The 16,860-nt window shown below is 49.2% G+C and overlaps 2 protein-coding genes across 4 annotated transcripts in view; one reads left to right on the top strand and one right to left on the bottom strand.

The window, feature by feature from the left end:
* LOC113216643 (uncharacterized) overlaps positions 1 to 6,911 on the top strand; it is a 120,101-nt gene extending 113,190 nt beyond the window's left edge. For both annotated transcript variants that reach the window (XM_052269655.1, XM_052269654.1), the window contains exons 3-5: positions 3,326 to 3,835; positions 3,957 to 4,220; positions 4,353 to 6,911. In XM_052269655.1, the coding sequence (XP_052125615.1) occupies positions 3,326 to 3,835; positions 3,957 to 4,220; positions 4,353 to 5,090 (1,512 nt within the window). In that variant the 3' untranslated portion in view covers positions 5,091 to 6,911. The remainder of the gene's footprint in view (positions 1 to 3,325; positions 3,836 to 3,956; positions 4,221 to 4,352) is intronic.
* On the bottom strand, positions 6,748 to 16,851 carry LOC113216641 (E3 ubiquitin-protein ligase MYCBP2). Of its 2 annotated transcripts, none has more exons than XM_026436406.2 (18): positions 16,049 to 16,851; positions 15,709 to 15,775; positions 15,307 to 15,585; positions 14,984 to 15,137; positions 14,701 to 14,903; positions 14,474 to 14,609; positions 14,207 to 14,388; positions 13,901 to 14,068; positions 13,382 to 13,805; positions 12,978 to 13,295; positions 12,660 to 12,864; positions 9,305 to 12,572; positions 9,081 to 9,215; positions 8,824 to 9,002; positions 8,511 to 8,751; positions 8,227 to 8,417; positions 7,548 to 8,104; positions 6,748 to 7,457 (listed from the first exon to the last, which is right to left on the bottom strand). In XM_026436406.2, exons 1-18 carry the CDS (start codon positions 16,153 to 16,155, stop codon positions 7,312 to 7,314), a joined length of 6,960 nt encoding a protein of 2,319 aa, XP_026292191.1. In that variant the 5' UTR covers positions 16,156 to 16,851; the 3' UTR covers positions 6,748 to 7,311. The 2 variants fall into 2 exon arrangements, with proteins under 2 accessions (XP_026292191.1, XP_052125613.1); XM_052269653.1 differs by having other exon boundaries at positions 9,081 to 9,212.
* Positions 16,852 to 16,860: the final 9 nt, after the last annotated feature.

Genomic DNA, 16,860 nt, shown 5'->3' with positions numbered 1-16,860 from the left:
GGCGGGGCGGGCACGACATAGGGAATTCTCTGGCAGACAAAGCGAGGGGCGGACAGAGCGTGGTGTGGCGGTGCGGGGCGCGGGCAGTCGCGCGACCACCCTCTCTCCTCTCTCTCTCCCCCGCCCGCGCGACCCCCCCGTGGGAGAGAGCAGCCAGCCAGAGGCTGACAGACGGACACAGCGCTGGCCGGCAGCACAATGCGCGATGCAGTCCCGCTTTGAGAATAGTCACGGTTTATTGGGCAATCCCCCCCGCGGTCCTCCAACCCCGAGGGGAGGATGAAAGGGGGGCACGGACGGAGATATATATAAAATTTCAGGCCCCCCCGCGCGGAGCTCGCGGCGCTCTGCTGCTTTTGTCCGTTTGGGTCCTCCTCCTGCGTGTGTAGGAAATGGGAAGGGTAAGGAACGTGGAGGGGGCCAGGAGGGAGGAAGGGGTAAGTGGGCAAAGGGGGGCGGGGGAGGGTGAGAGGGGAGGAACGACTCGAAGGACCGGACCAGACCGGCGGCCAAGTTTACCCCCGCCGAGGCGATTACAGCTCGACGTCGCGACGAGTCACCAGAGAGTGGCCGGCCAAACTTAAAAGTCGACCCGCCCCGCCCCGCCCCGCATGCACGCCCGCCGCGCTAACGGCGTCTGGAGGAGGAGGAGGATCGCCACACCCATACCCACCACGGCATGGCCAAAGTTGCCGCACGCCCGCCGCGGCGGTTTGCGTTTTCGCTTGCTGGGAGCGACTATCACGATTTTTTATTATTTTTTTTGCTCGCGGAAAACGGCGGAAATCTCGGGGCGCGCGGCAGCCAGTGAAAAGCGGCAACGAGACAGACAGCGGCGGTACAATGGTATAACGCGCGAAGGGGGGAAAGGAATCCCCTCAGCGCCCAGCGAATAAAAGCGCAGCGGCTGCTCTGGGCTGGCTGGGGGCGGCGGCGGGGGCGGCGCCGAGAGAGCGGCTCCACAGTCATGCAAAGCGCAACGCAAAGGTTATTGAGAGGAGACTCGATCGAAAGCGAAATGAAACGACATCGATAAAAGCGGGAGCTGGAAGTACAGCAACCGCATTACAACATGCATGAGCCCCCGTATGAGCCCGGCGTGTGTTGTGGTTGGCTCCTCCGCCACGGTTTGAGCAAGACGAGGGTTAGATAGGTCCGGCTAAGCCGGGGACAAGGTGGCCGGGGACCGAAGTATTAGGTAATACACGTGTGTAATATGAGTATTACAAGTACGAAAGAGTATTACACAGAAATACAAAGTAACGTGGAATACACGAGTAATTTTTAAGTACCTAATAGCACTGGCTACTGGCTATAACACCCATCAAACACCCGTCAACCGATAACCCGCGAGTATCGCATACGTGCGCTTCATTCAAATAGCCATATGATGACCAACCTCCCTTTCGGCTGGAGTTTACTTCTGCTACACAATCTTCGTCCTACATTTTCAGGGTATAATTTCTGTCAAAGAAGAAACTTCTCCTCGTTTCAGGGCATCGAACGAAAAATTGCCACAATCAGCCAAGGCCAAGCCAACCATAACAAACTTAACCTCAAATACAAGGTTATGTTATGCAAGCTCAGTCAGATTGCTGAGGAGACGGATTTGACGCAAACAGGGAACACAAAACAAAAATCGAAACCACGAAACAAACAACGGACTTACTCGACAGAAGCGATGTTACACAGGCACTGGCACGCACACGCTAGTAAAAGATGATCTACCAACCAAACCGACGAACCGAACCGACGCGACCGACGCACAAATCAACTGGTGCGAGTGCGAGTCGTGGCATTCCCTCCCCAGCTCGTCGGCTCGCATTCGGGTTTGCGTCGCGAGTTTTCATTCGGTAGAATTCGGTAGCCACCTTCGTTCGCGCGGGCATTCACTCACATTTCAAGATTTTTGTTACAGTAATTCGCGACCTATTTTCCCTATAGCGCAAGGGCAGGCCGCGATGAGTAAACAATTATTATTCTTTTGTTATTGATTTTAAATACAGTGTTACTTCTGTTTTTTTCCATCACAACGAGGGAGCTTAGGGGGATTCTTTCAAACGGACACACAATAATCAGATAGTAGTGTTTAATATTTGTATTTTGAGAATTTTTCGAGTTTGAATGTACTGGGTCGGTGCACATAGTCACGTCCGTCCCGGGGGTGCGGTGCGCGTTGAGACAGCCAGCCGGTGGCTGTCGGGCCTTGCAGCACCGCGGCCTCTGCTAGAGCAGGGCGGGGCGCAGGGCGCAGGGGCCGCAGGGCCCGGCCCCGGACACGGACGGAGGCAGGCCGCTGCCCGGGCCAGGCCGCTCCGCTGTGCCTTTGGCCCTGCGCATTTCATTCATATGCAGATGTGCCCGGCGAGGCCGCCGCGGCAGCCGCCGCCAGAGCCGCGGATGAAAGCTTGGGGAGGGGTAGGGGGTGCAATGCGGGGAGAGAGAGCGAGAGGAGAGAGAGGGTGGTGCAAAAGCCGTGTGAGCGTGCGCGTGTGAGTGAGCGAGAGGGATAGCTGCGCCTGATTGATAAACCTCCCATCAGATTTTATTTGCGGTTCGCTCAGGCTCGGCGGCGCGAGAGCGGAGCCGCCCCCGCACAAGTACACACACAGCAGCAGCGGCGGCCTCGGCCCTTACGGGGAGGGGAGGGGGGAGCCTCCCGGCACACCGCGATATCCGCAGGAGACAAGAGAGCAAACAAAAAAGGGCGAGAGGGTTAGAAAATAAAATAAAAATAAGGCGGTCAGAGTTAAGTGGGGGGGGGGGGGGGAGTGAAATAAGCAGTAAAAGCTTCGGTGGGTGTGCGGGGGGTTGGATGCTAGCGGGAGACCGGATATAGAGGAAGACAGCGGGGAGAGTGGAGAGGGAGGAAGAGTGAGGGAGACAGAGGATCTGTTGCAAACTTTTCCACTCGGCGAGTTTCCGACGGCTGTCACGCCGTTAGCAGCAGTGGGTCCTAACCCTGTGCGTCCAACCGCCGCGCCCCGCCCTCGAGGCTGGCGAGCGGTGGCCGGGCAAGAGGGGACCAGGGTGACCGTGGACAGTCCCTGGACAGAGGCGGGCCGTGCGTCAGGCCGGGCGATATCTCTGATCGGGGATAACGAAGGTGGGATACAAACAGGGAGACGCCCCCGGCGCAGCGCCCGACCAGGCCACGCCATGAATCACTGGGAGGGACAGGCCGCCCCGCCCCACCCCGCGCCCTCCCCCTGAGCCGTCAATCTGAATAGCAATCCGATCACGATTTCGGCCAACCCTATCTTTATATGCGGTCCGGAGTGCCTGGGCCTCCCTTCCTGACCCTCTGTGCGTCTGTCTGTTCCAGGAGGAGGTCGTGCTCCGGTCCCGGGGCTCGGCGCACCTGCCGCCCAACGCGCGGGAGGTGACGGTGCAGGGCTGCGCGCGGGTGCGCGTGCCGCAGGCGGCCTTCGCGGACCTGCCCGAGCTGCGGCGCGTCACCATCGCGGGCGTCGGCCAGCTGCGCGTCGAGTCGTACGGCTTCAGCTGGAACGAGAGCACGGCGTCGGTGCTGCCGAGCGAGGTGCTGCCCGTGGGGCCGGCCGGCGGCGTGCACGTCAACATCACCAACACCACCGTCCCGGAGCTGCCCAGCTTCGCGTTCCTCGGCCGGCTCGAGTCGGTGGCGCTCGTCGGCGTGCGCGTGGGCGCCGTGCGCGCCTTCGCCTTCGCCAGCCTGCGCTCGCTGCAGCGGCTCTCGTTTGAGCGCTGCGACCTGGACCAGATCGAGTCGCAGGCCTTCAAGAAGTTCTCCGTGGACCAGCTGGTGCTGCGCGGCGGGCGGGTGCGCAGCGCGTTGCCCAGCCGAGCCTTCCAGGTGAGTGCGGAAAGAGGGACTGAGTGACGAAAGGTTCGAAAGAAATGACAACAAAACGCTGTGTGGGTTTTGAGAAAATGAAGTAAAACACATTTGGATGACGTGTCCTCTTCTCCCGCAGGATCTTGACGTGCGAAGCGAGCTGACGGTGGACGGCGTGCAGTTCGACGCGGTGCACAGCGCCGCCTTCAACGTCCGCGGGCCGACGGGGCCGCGGCGGGTCACCATCACGCAGAACGTCATCAGCTTGCTGAGGGGGGAGGCCTTCTCCGTCGTGGCGCACGGCCCGGTGATCGTCAACAACAACCGGCTCGGGCGCGTGGAGACGGGCGCGCTGCTCGCCATCACCGTGGACTGGTTCACGGCGGTCAACAGCGGACCGCAGGTAACTAGAACTTCCAACGTCGAATTAGTCTGTTCACCACCACCCCTTCACCTTTACCGAAACCTTCACCTCGGAGCGGGCGCGATGCAAAGCAAAGCAATGACCAATGAGTTGTGTGTCGTGTCGTTACAGGTGCTGCGCTTCGAGAACAACACGATATCGGCGTTCGAGGACGGCGCCGTCATGTTCAACACGACCGGGATGGACGTGCGCGTGTCGCGCGTGCTGCTCGACATGGCGTGCGACTGCGCCGTGCTGGACTCGTGGGGCCGCGACCTCCTCAACGTGCCGCGGTACCCGGCACCGCCGCTGCTGCCCGCCGTCGCGCCCGACACGCTGTTCTGCCGGGTGGACCGGCTGGCGCGGGTGCGGGGCGCGACGCCGGGCGCGTACGCCACCGTGGCCGACTACAAGACCAACAGCTGCGGCTTCTTCTCCTTCAACCTGGACGTGCTCATCATCGTAGCCCTGGCGCTCGGCGTGGCCTTCCTGGCCGTGCTCGTGCTCGCCGTCATCTGCTGCCGGCGCCGGCGCCGGCGGAGGCGCCGCTGGGCGGCCAAGGGCGCCGGCAGCAACGGCACCAACGGCAGCCGCACGCCCACCGTCATCCGGGACATGGACATCTCGGACGACAAGGAGGTGCAGGAGGCGCTGCGGCGCAAGGGCAGCCGGCCGGGGATGCAGTTCAAGCGCGTCATCCAGCCCGAGGAGGAGCACCGCATGCTCAAGGGGCCCGGGCCCGGGCCCTTCACGCTCGTCGTCCCCGACGGCAGGGTGTACCGCGAGACGGAGCTCCACGTCATCGTGGAGCGGGCCGAGCCGCTGCGGGAGCTGCGCGAGCGAGAGCCCATCCAGGAGCCCGGCGGATGACCCCGCGCCGCCCCCGGTCCCGTCCACGCCCCTGGCAACGGCCTCGTACTGGGCCTCAACGGGGTGGGCATCGGGTCGCTGGGGCGGACGGGGGTCAGGGGCCTCGGGGGCCTCGGGCTCACGGACTACACGGGCAACGGCACGCTCGGGGGGCGGGGGCCTCGCGGAGGTCACGGGGCCGGGCACGGGGGCGGCGTCAACGGCGGGATGATCGGCGGCGACCGCTACCGGACCATCGTCGGGTACGGGAGAGAGCCGTGATCCTGATCCGTAGCTGTCGCACGTCCCACACCCCTATCGCCGACGAGTATTCGTTCCTTCACTGTGATGCCCACAAGCCTAGTGATGAGAGCCAAATAACACTAGCACATCATTCCAAAGTATTAAATAATTTTTCTAGGTTTTAAGATAATGATAATGAAAAGGCCTGTGAACTCAGCCGACTTGTGATGCAAATAAGAAATGACTGTCCCTAGAGCGTGACAACAGATGCCTTATTATCAAAAACTTGTAAGTCAATTCATGGCTTGAATGACGCTTTCGGGTTGTAAAATAAATTGAAGTTATTTTTTAAAATCTAAATAAACCTAACTTGGCACAAATAATTGCTACCTTCATTCCAAAATTTAAATAAACATTTTTTTATGAGAGAAACAAGAATACAGTATGATTGGACTAAGCTTTGTAAAATAATTGTAAATTGTACTAGAAGCTTTTGATAATAATGTGTACATAGTACAGGGAATTTTTTTACTTCAAATGATTTATCTAGAGAGATTTTAAAGAATTTGTTGAGGCCAAATGATGATTCAGTATTTTGCACTCAAATATTCAGTCGGAAAGTGTGCCATATGAAAATTAAAAATTTAATTCCTCCTGAATTCACAAAGCTTTAAAAATGTAGTCATTTGTGATTCAAGTCAGAGGAGGAATATGACTGTTACAAGCAAAATAATATGTAAGATCTTTTAAGTCTTTGAATAAGAATTCAATAGAATAAGAATTGATCATAAGTGCCCACTTCTAGTGTGCTGTGATAGTTTGACTAGACAAAGTTAGATGCATATCACATATCCATAGCCAAAGGTTGTGAGTTGGGGCTACAAATAAAAATTGAAAACAGCAATCAAAATTATTTTGACTCAAACTGGAATCAAGAGCTTTCATTCTTCAGCTAGCACAGATTTTCCAAAGCTTTTGAATTGACTGTCCTTAGCATACAAGGATTTAATCTGAGCTAATACAAATATTCCACATAGCAACATTCCTTACCATTTTTACATGTAAGTACTTCTTTTTCCTCTGAACTATTTGAAAAAGAAATAAATAATCCCTATGGAACTTGTATGTTTAAATTTTATAAAGAGTCACTTGTCCTATCTTTCATAAATCTAAGTCTAAGAGTGAATGCATATTTATACCACCATTTTAAGGCCATATTAGTATAAGAAACCAACTAAAATAAGACTTTCAGGGTTAAATGTAAAATTGTCATCACTATGGCATATAAAAAAGGCTAAAGATTATGTTTTTCTTCTTCAATTAATTTAAATACTGTATTTGACTTTCTTTTCAATCAATCTAATGTTTTGCACCATCCCATTTTTTTTATTTTTTATTTTTTTGAAGGAACAGACCAAAGTAATTTGAGGCCATACCTAAATTCCGCATGTCTACTATGGCAAGATCAGTATTAATTCATGTATGTTTACCACGTACCATTGTACAATACATGCGTATTATTCTGTAGACCTTAAACATTCTGTTAAGTTTGTACATTTTATAAAGAACTGAACACAATAAAGACATGCCATGAATCAGTTTGGGAATGTTATTTACTGGGCTCTCATCAATGCAACTTCGAATTAAGAAAAAGCTATGAAAGAATTTTACCACTTCCTCTCCTTTTTCCTCAATCCCATTTCCGCAGTACGCAAAGCAATGCAAATTTGCATGTGGCTATATCGAAAGAAGAGAAGTTTAACCACTTTCCACACCCAATCCGAATCTACATAGCCGAGTATGTACAACACAACAAAGCATTTGTGATGGTCACTGAAAGTTGAGGGAAAGAGAAGGACAAGGCAAGCACCATAAATTGTTGTACCAAGAAAGAGAGAAGTTCCAAAAGCCCGAAAATCAGGTATGGTCTGTAGTGCTTACGGTTGTTGCAAAGATGAAGACACGAGCTCTCATGACAGGAATGCAGAGTTGATGAGCCTTACCTGAATGGAAGAACACCGTCGAGAGCCTGGTTGATTGTAGGTGGGCTGGCGAGGGCAAAACCTTTGCCCAGCAGAGTAGAATGAGCTGCATACACCTGATGAGCCTGCTCTTCGACCAGTTCAAGGTCATCATCCATCTCATCTAAAAGAAAAGAATGTAACAGAACTTAAATTAATTTTTCAGTTTTGGTGAAAATACTGGAACTACATTAGATTGGTAAAAATGCAGTACCAGGGAGAGCTGGAAGTGAAAGGTCTTTCTTCATAAGGGATGCAGCGCACATGCCTGCTATATACGCAAGTTCTGCCTCAAGGTGGCGTAAGCCGTTGTTGAGGGATGGAGGCCATTCATAGCCAATCACAAGACAACGGAAGCCATAAAAGCAAGCCTTATCATCCTTGATGTAATCAGAGGCTGTTTCCAAAGAAAAGATGACCTCATTGCCTGGGAGGACAATAGCTGCTTGGGGCCAATTTCCAGGGCTTCCACTAAATCTATGGAACACTGGCCAATGAGGAAAGAACATAAGATTTGGATCTTGGTCATAAGGGGACTTTGGTGCTTCTGGAGTGGCTGGTTCATATTCAGCTGCTTGGCCTCCTTCAGCTTCTGTCGGTGCTCTTTCAAAGTCCCGGACATTGCTCCGATCACGTTCTTTGCGCTTAGGCATGCGAGATAAAGCTTCAACATTTGGAATATATAGCTGGAGGGTATCCTCTGCTTGAGCAGTGCCACACTGAGGATCAAATTCTACTGCAATCCACTTGATGTGCTCAGGAAACTGAACTCTAGAAAATAAAAAGTAGGATTATCAGTAAAAGACAATTGTGTTTGCCCCCACAATACACACACAAAAAAAAGTCAACCAGCTGAACATCAAGCACACAAGTTCAAATATATCTATAGTTACCGGTAGTTTGAGACTGTGGCTGGTTTGTATGGATGCTCGCTTTCTACCCAGGCATAGAACTGAGAGGTTGTAATATTGGCTAAATCCGGATTAGTAGCAGCGGTCTGTTGATGAGTGCTATTATGCAGGAGAATCAAAGCAGATATGTGGGGTAGTAACTCTTGGACCAGTCCCAGAACCTGAACTGCACTCTGAACAAAAAAAAGCTCAATCGGTTAAATTTCTGAAATGGAAATATTTTTTTAAGGCGATAAGAGAAAGGGTGTAATAATTTTGATACTCACCCTTGGATCAGTGAATGCAAGGTAACTTATGTCTGCAAGAGCAAGGGGCACTAGAATTGTAATAATAGGAGCTTTACTAAGAATATTGGTTCCTAACATGTCTTCTGCCTTTTCCCTGGCTAGAGACAAAAGGTCTGAGACCCGCTGAACAATGGCAGAAATCATTGATAAAGTAGCTTTCCGGGCTTGGAGCTCAAGAAGTGCCTTGCTGGATTGTTGATTTTCTGAGTCTTGTGGATTGCTAAAAATTGAGATTATTATGAGAAAAATGAAACTATATTGTGCCCCACTTGCAAAGTAAGTTCAACTTTACCTGTAGTACAATATCTGAGGAATCTGCCCCCGTGTCTGTGTAGTGCCATTGAAACTCAAAGAGCAAGTAGAGAATGTAAAAGTTGCTCCATCAGGACCTTTAACTGTGCTGAGGCCACCATCTCCATTGCTAGTTCTGCCTCCATGATTGCGCAAGCGTACTGCATATTTCACTCCCTCCTACAGTGAAAAATGGGGAGAAAAAAATGTGATCAAGTGTTAAAAGACAATAATTCTATGTTTTTGTATGGAACATACCTTAATGGTTACTGGTTTGTCAAATTTCAACTCAGCTATATCCCCTATGCAGTCATCAGGGCCAAAAGTTCCTCGAGTTAGCTCTAGGCTATTCCAGCGCTGAGTGTGGGATGGATCACTACCAGAATTGTTCTGCTGAAAGAAACCAAAAGTTCGGACATAAAAATACTGCATCAATGCATTACCTGAAGGTGTTTTGAAATTTATAACAAAATAAGACATACAGAGCTCACATCATCCAGTAGTTCCAACTCATACTCATAACTTCCCATTCCTCCATAAACAGTGACACCAGCTATCACAACTCCTGATCTATCCACTGAAAAGCATATAGCATCTGGGGATCCATTGCCTGTATTCCATGTACGACTCTGATTTGTCCTAGTAAATCTAGAGGGAGTTGTATGCAGGACACGTCCACATGTCCCCTCCAAATCTTCATCACCTCCACTAGACTGGAAACTCAACTCAGCTATGACCCGTGCAAGCAGGTTGCAACAATTTATGACAAGTGGTGTAGAGTATGACACCTTCTCCTGGCATAATTCTTGACGCACGGGAACGCTGACCATGTCCAAAAGACGTTCCAACACATCTCGATAAGCCCAAGTGATTGTTGAATCACAGCTTTCAAGCTGACTGCGGTAGCTCATTTGCTCAACAAGAATAGGATAGTGATGACTGTCAACACACGGCATCATAGGTAGTCCAGTATTGTCAGATGGACTAAGCTGGCGCTTGAGAGAGGAATCTGCTGCATCCAAAAAAGAGCTGAGTATGGGAAATGTAGAGCGCAAGCGGATCGTTGGGCTACATAATGAATGCAGAACGGCACTGAGGAGTCTGTCACTGCTTGTTTCATCAGGTACACGTCGATCAAAAGCAGCCAGTAAGTCACACAGGCAAGTCCATTTCAAAAATGCTGTTGGATAAAATGCATGGAAACAAGACACAAAGGTCTGGTGACATTCTTCCAATATACTTGTTATCATGGAGGAGTAAGGTAGAGTGCGCACAGAATGCGGAATACGTGACTTGGAAGTCTTCAAGATTGCAATGTTGGGCATTGAATCAGACAAGATTTGACGAAGCAGAGCTCTAACATCACCAATACATTCTGCCAATATCACAGATTCAGGAGTTGGCTTTTTTGTAGCAACCTGGTTTGGGTAAATTTCATTGACATAAGAGCAGATAAGACGCAAGCTGCTGCGGCTAATGTACATCAACCGTCTCAGATCAATCATTGCAGCAGATGCAACAGTTGACCCTGATGCCATTCCAGATATGTCCATAAGATTCACTTTCAGAGTGTTCCAGCTCCAGCTTAACAATGCTAAGAGTGATTCAAAGCATTCCTTACTTACAGCTCGAGAGAAATCTCGACTCAGGATATATACTGGTTCTGCTTGGTCTACTTGTCGGTTCGGAGTATGGTTTTCAGGTGTCACAACCCTGTACAAAATTTGGGGTATTTGGCCAGCATTGTTATCAGTGCCATTGTTTGACTTCTTTGAAGATTTGAAGTAGAAGATAACTTGATCCTCTGTTGTCACCATACCCTGCCCACTGGAACCACAATCACTAGATGGACCACTTATGCGAGCCCAAGCCACATACCAGCGATTTGCTTGTAATGGTACAGGTTCATCAAATAGCATTGGATACTTCTGACGGGGGCCACATTCATAGGGAATCTCTTCAGTTTCTGCAAGTAACTCCCCATCAGTCTCTTGTTCACCACCTTCCACACCAATATCAAATAATTTTATCTTCCCAGTATATTCTCCTCGGCCACCAAAGAGCCCAAAGCCGCCCAAGAGAATGTCAGTGTCAGCCATAAATCGAATAGCTTCAATCGAGTGCGCAGAGTAGCCCCAGCCACCTCCATGGCTTTCAAATCTGCTGACAGCAGAGAAATCCTCACGACTGTATACCTTGGTTTGCTGAGTTGTCTTGTCAATTGAATCTTCACATATGGACATGTTAAGGTCATGAGCCTTGGTCAATGTGTCCAAGCAGCACAAGAGGTTCAACGCAGCTTGTGATCTGGTAACAAAACAATTGGCCACCACAGGAAGGGCAAGTTCTGAACTCAGGATGGGAGGTTCCGCCACGCGCGTCTCACTTGCCACTACATTATAGCAAGTCAGCGTGGCAGTCAGGGGCTGATAACACCATACAACATTGAACAAGGGATCCAGGCAGGACACACAGCTCGAGAAGTCCACCTGGTCGGGGCCAGTAAAGCTGTTGCAGTTCCCGTCACGCCGATTGATGACGAGGCAGCGGAATGTCGTGACAGCGTCCACCTGGGACGGGGCCAGGATGATACTGCCCTTGTTGGCCATGACCGTGGACTGCGCCAGGTTGGACGAGTTGATGAGGCTCTCGTCGATGCGCAGGAACGTCTGGTCTCCCGAGGCCCCCACCCACGTGGCCCTGCGCCCGTGCCGAGGCCCAATGTGCGGCATCTTCTCCGGGGTGGCGTACCAGGCCCAGTCGGGCCGGGACTTCCCCGCCTCCTTCTTGGGCGCCGGGGCCGCGAGCGGCGCGACGCGCCCCAGCTGTCCCTTGGAGTGGTTACCGAAGGAGATGACCTCCCCGCGGACGGTGAGCACCACGGTGTGGTAGCTGCCGCAGGCGATGTGCACGGCGTGGAAGGGCAGCCGCACCATGCCCGGCACGCTCCTGGCCACAGGGTCCCCCACGCCCAGCTGGCCGTAGAGGTTGTCCCCGAAGGTGAACACGTCCCCGCTCTGCGTGAGGACAGCGGAGTGGTGCAGCCCGCAGGCGATCTGGATCACGGGGCTCTCTGTGGGCAGGTACAGGCGCGTCGGCGGCAGCGAGGTGGCGCGCGAGGCGTCTCGCTCGCCCTCGGCCCCGGCCGCGCCGTCCTCCGCGGCCCGGCCCTGCTGCCCCTGGGCGACCAGCGGGGACGCCCTGAAGGGCGAGCTGGGGGCCTTGATGGGGCCGTGCATGACGCGGCTGCTGCTGGCCGCGGCGGGGACTACAGCAGCGGCGCCAGAAGAGTTATTGACAGAGCTGTGGGAAGTGCTTGGGGCCGAGTTGTGGGCAGAGTTGTGAGCAGAGCCATGGGCTGAGCCATGGGCTGAGCCATGGGCTGAGCCATGGGCTGAGCTATGGGCTGAGCCGTGCGCTGAGCTATGAGCTGAGCTGTGGGCAGAGCCGTGAGTAGAGCCGTGAGCGGAGCCAGCGACCACCTTCAACTTTGGCACAGTGTGCTTCAGCCCAGCAGCCTTGCGCAGCTGCCTTTGTTTGCGTTCCTCGAGGCGCTGGTGCAAATGGTCCTGGAGTCGCTTGCCATGGCATCCTCTAAATATGAGATCCAAACGCATCATTCCTGCTATGTCTCCAGCACCAGATGGGCCCAGAATAGCAAGCTCATTGCTGTCCATATTCTCCCTGGCACAAATACGGCAGCACCCACACTCCTCACAACCAGAATCCCCCTCACCACAACCACACTCTCTGTACAGAAAAGAAAGAAAACACAAGGATTAAATATAACATACACCAGCTTGTGTCCTTAAAGGGCTAGTTACAAGGTACACTCACTGGCCAGGGTTACGATCAGGGCGCATGCTGCTGAGGCAGCTAATACTATATCCAGTACACTCCCTGCACACAGTGCAAACCATGCAATTCTCCTGTCGCCATTTGTGCTTTCCTGGAGCACACATTATGTCTTCCCAATCAAGGTCATCATCATCACCATCCTCAGAGCCAGTTGTCTCCATTGCTACAACAGCCTGAGCAAGGGCTAATTTAGGCAAAACAAAAAGGAGAATTATTAATTTGAGTAACATGCTTTCAAAGCTCTGTTCAAAGAGCTGACAATTATTTAAGTCAACAATGATAACCAAGTTTACAAACCTTCTTTCCCATGTGAAAAATCTCTTCCACACTGCCCCTTATTATTGATGCCAAATGTATAAACATGCCCTTTGCTACTTAGAACAACCGCATGAGCCTTGCCTAACGCTACTTGAACTATTGGAATGTCTTTCAGTTCAGTCACATGCCCTGTGACAGGATCACAGTGGGATGTATCTTTTCCAAACATGAGTAATTCTCCTTCCTTTGTGATGAGAGCTGTTGTGCCATTGTTACATGCGGCATATAGTATATGTTGACCATCAACTTTTGTCATCTTCTTAGGTTTTACAGCCTTTGGCTGACGACGAGCTTTACCTTTACAAAAAGGGAACAGAATTATAAAACTACCTAAATAATGACACTCTGAATACAGGAAAAATTAACAAAGCCGGAGTCATTACTTTGGTCACCATCCTCTCCACGACGAGCAGTTCCAGTAAAATATGCGCTTCCATCTTCAGCTACCAATACAGCATGAAGACCATCATGGCCAACAGCAATATGCACAATTTTGGGAGATTTAGTAATAGGTAGTTCTACCCACTTGCCACTTCTAGGACCTGGCTGCTTGATGCCTAAACTACCTGGCTTGCCGCAATACAGAACTTTACCAGATAATGTTCGAATAAGCCCAAAATCTTTTCCAGCTGTAATGGCAGCAACATCTTCTTCATAGGCATTTTGCAATAGATGATTTTTAGAGTCTTCATCATATGAAGCAGATCCATAAACACTTAGACATTTTCGAGCTAGTTTGAGAGGTAGCTCACTAATGGACACCACTGGAGAGGAGAGAGGGTTGAGGGTCCTCACAACAAATCCATCCTGTTAAAAAATTAGATAGAATTTTGAGCAACAGTTTTGTAAAAACTTATGCCAGTGTACTGAAAATTTGTTCCCAGCACCATTGCATATCTTACATCTTTGGCTGATGTTATCATCCCAAGGCTCTCTCCATCCGAAAAGAACACACTTGATTCAACCTCACGCTGACTTAGCAAAATCTTGTCAGTCACATAAAGCCCATTGCGATCAACAGTCAATAGTTCAAGGCTTCTCTTACTGCTTCTCTTGAAATACAATTTCCCCTGAAAGAAAAGAGAGAAAGAAAGAGAAAAAACCACTATTGTTACCAATGAAGAGTTTTCTTAAATACAGTGTGAAAGACGTGAGTAGGTCAAAGTAAATAGATAGTTAATATGTAAAATGGGTATGGAAAAACTTACATTGGCATATCCAAGCCATCCCCTTTCATCTGGGAAAAAGTCAGGTGCATGCTGGTACAATATTCCTCTCATTGAGCTTCGATATCCAGTACCCACTTTAAGCAGTCCTTTCGTAGTGTGGAGATACAAAAATTCACCATCACTTGCCATAGCAATCACTGGCCCAGGTTTTTTGAGATACTCTGGAAAGTTTACAGAGAGACAGTTTTACAAGAGTCATTTAATGATGGGGTCTCTATAAAAATTCTATAAGAAGAGAATATTTACCTTTACTCATCTTCACTGAAAACTGATCAATTTTACCAGCAATAGGAACACCATGGGTAAGCCAGTCAGGTCTAACAACTTTCCCCAAAAGTACCCCATGCACGCTTCGCTGTAAGGCTGTCATTACCAAAGGCATCTACAGCAATAAAAATTATACAATTATTATCCCACACAACACTTGCACAAGTTTCTTTTGTAGTATATATTTCCAGGAACAAATACAATACCTGAAGATTTTGAGTAGCTAATGCTCTAGGACACATAAGTAGTGCTCCTGTAGCATTAAGTAATTTACCAGTGTCTCCACGTACCACCACAAGACTTAAAAGACACGCACATGCTACAGCTGTGAGGTGGCTACCATCATTAGCAGCATCAGGTTCAGGGCCATGAGAAGTTGCCAAGTCCAATAGTAGACTGAAGAGTGGGTCTTCATGAAAAAAAAGAATGGCTTTAGAGACAGGTTCTTCAATACGGGCATCAGCACAGCAGGCCTGACATAAAATTTACCAATTATGTCACTGGGTTCTCCCTTCAAGCCATCAGGCTGCTGGCCTTGCAACACATCTAATATAGCACCAAGGGATTTTGTACAAAGAGCTGGGTGGGAAGAGCGGCTCTCTTTAATAATTTCAAAAATACTTCGGAGACCAATATCCACAACCTGTAACAGTACATCAATTTTTTTTTAAAAATGAGGAAAGAGCCATTTATTTACACTTTCTGTGCAGAGGCGGTCCAAAAAACTCATGTAATGGTTTTATACTATGAACCAGTCGAGAAAGTGCTAAGAGGCTTTAAAAAGTTGCATTGAATGATTTGTTGAGCCTGACCTTAGGCACACGGATTGGGGCAACATCTTGGCCATTGTCTGCAACATCTTCAACATCACTGTCAACATCGCTACAGCCCTCTAATGGAGGAGCACTTGATGAAGAAGCTAAGTAGATCTGAGCTGATCTTTTCATCCACCTATCCAACACTGCTTGGCGAATACTCGCAAAAGCAGCAAACCATGAGGCATTATACGGTAGCTCTACCTCAGGGGGTCCACCAATGGATGCAATGTCCACATACTCTACAGCAAACGTTGCAGAGGCTGGTCCTATAATCTGTGAACAAAACGAGAATTATCTAGCATACAAACAGACATATACATGATAACAAATTTCCTTCCACTCTTTGAATGATTTCTAAAACAAATACTGATGCAACAGTTGGATTGTAAAACAAACCTGTTTTCTTCTGTCTTTCAGACGTGCTGCTTTTCCTTTTTTGATTTTTTTCCAATCAGGACGTCTCCTAGAAAGAAATGAACAAGTAAACAAAAATGTAAGTTTACTAAAACAAGAAAATTAAATGTAACATAAGTGGGAATGTTTGCACTTAAACTAATAAAGAGCACTTTTTGATTTAATTATTATTTCATAAGCTGACTTAACTGTCGCATTTCATTCAAAAGAGAACTAAAAAACAAACTTAACCTTTTGACAGGACAGCCTGTCAAAAGACCGAAATGGAAAAAAATATGTTTACTTCATGTGATAAGTCCAATGAGCGTCAATGAATACTAACTTGTGTTGGTCTGGCCAAATCCTGAAAAGTTCGTGAAAATAGACGGGGAGGAGACCTGATTCTGGAATCATTTTCTCTTTGGGGATTGGGTTATTTTGATATGGCATAGCGGCGTCCCCGGACGCTTGGCGTGGTGTTTCTGATTAGTATCAGCGGATCTGAAAAGCGACAACGCTTTGGCCACTACGGCCAAAACGGCCGAGGCCAAAGGCTTTCCATTCCAGCCGTTTGTAATTCAAGCCTAAACTTTACTTCCGAAAATAACACGTTCAAACGTTGATAAACACTTCAAAAGCTTCGTTTACACTGCTGTTTACTATTTTTTTTGTTTTCAGCGCCTTGTGTAACAGGGTTCTCCGGTAGGAGATTACAGAAGCAGTGTTGCCAAGCCTTACATGTTGCCTCTAGCCCTTTGAGAGATGAACGTTTGATGTTTGCTACTAGCCATGTTCTTAATTTCAGTGTAAATTGAAGAAAATTATTGCTTTGGATGACGCAGTTTCGATTCCACGTGTTATCACTTGACTGAGTGTGTAACATTTTGCAATTGGGCACACAAGAGCAGAATGTAATTATTTTTTTTTTGCGTGCCCGGCCAAAATTTAATTTCTTGTACCACAACAGTTCAACTTCGTTAATTGTTTTGAAATTTCCCTCATGCTGAAAACGTTCAGAACCAGCACTGAAGGCTGGCCTAAGTATCACAAAACCCTACATGAACATTTGAATCTAACCATGACACAGCTCACGAAGACTTACTGGTGAACAGAAAATTAAGTTGACTGAATCAATATTTGTTCAGTGTTGACCGT

This window comes from Frankliniella occidentalis, unplaced genomic scaffold (assembly GCF_000697945.3).
Source record: "Frankliniella occidentalis isolate FOCC.00 unplaced genomic scaffold, Focc_3.1 Scaffold98, whole genome shotgun sequence".
In the NCBI taxonomy this organism is placed as follows: domain Eukaryota; kingdom Metazoa; phylum Arthropoda; class Insecta; order Thysanoptera; family Thripidae; genus Frankliniella; species Frankliniella occidentalis.
The sequence above is the reverse complement of the archived record's forward strand: the minus strand, read 5'-3'. Positions and strand labels throughout refer to the sequence as shown.

Bases quoted from the DNA above. Each gene is read 5' to 3' on its own strand.
- LOC113216641 (XM_026436406.2), bottom strand. From the start codon at position 16,155: ATGCCATATCAAAATAACCCAATCCCCAAAGAGAAAATGATTCCAGAA. The intron at 15,138-15,306 runs GTCAGGCTCAAC...GTACTGTTACAG, and splicing joins CCCCAATCCGTGTGCCTAAG to GTTGTGGATATTGGTCTCCG. The intron at 8,418-8,510 runs GTGAGTATCAAA...TTTTTTGTTCAG, and splicing joins TTGCATTCACTGATCCAAGG to AGTGCAGTTCAGGTTCTGGG.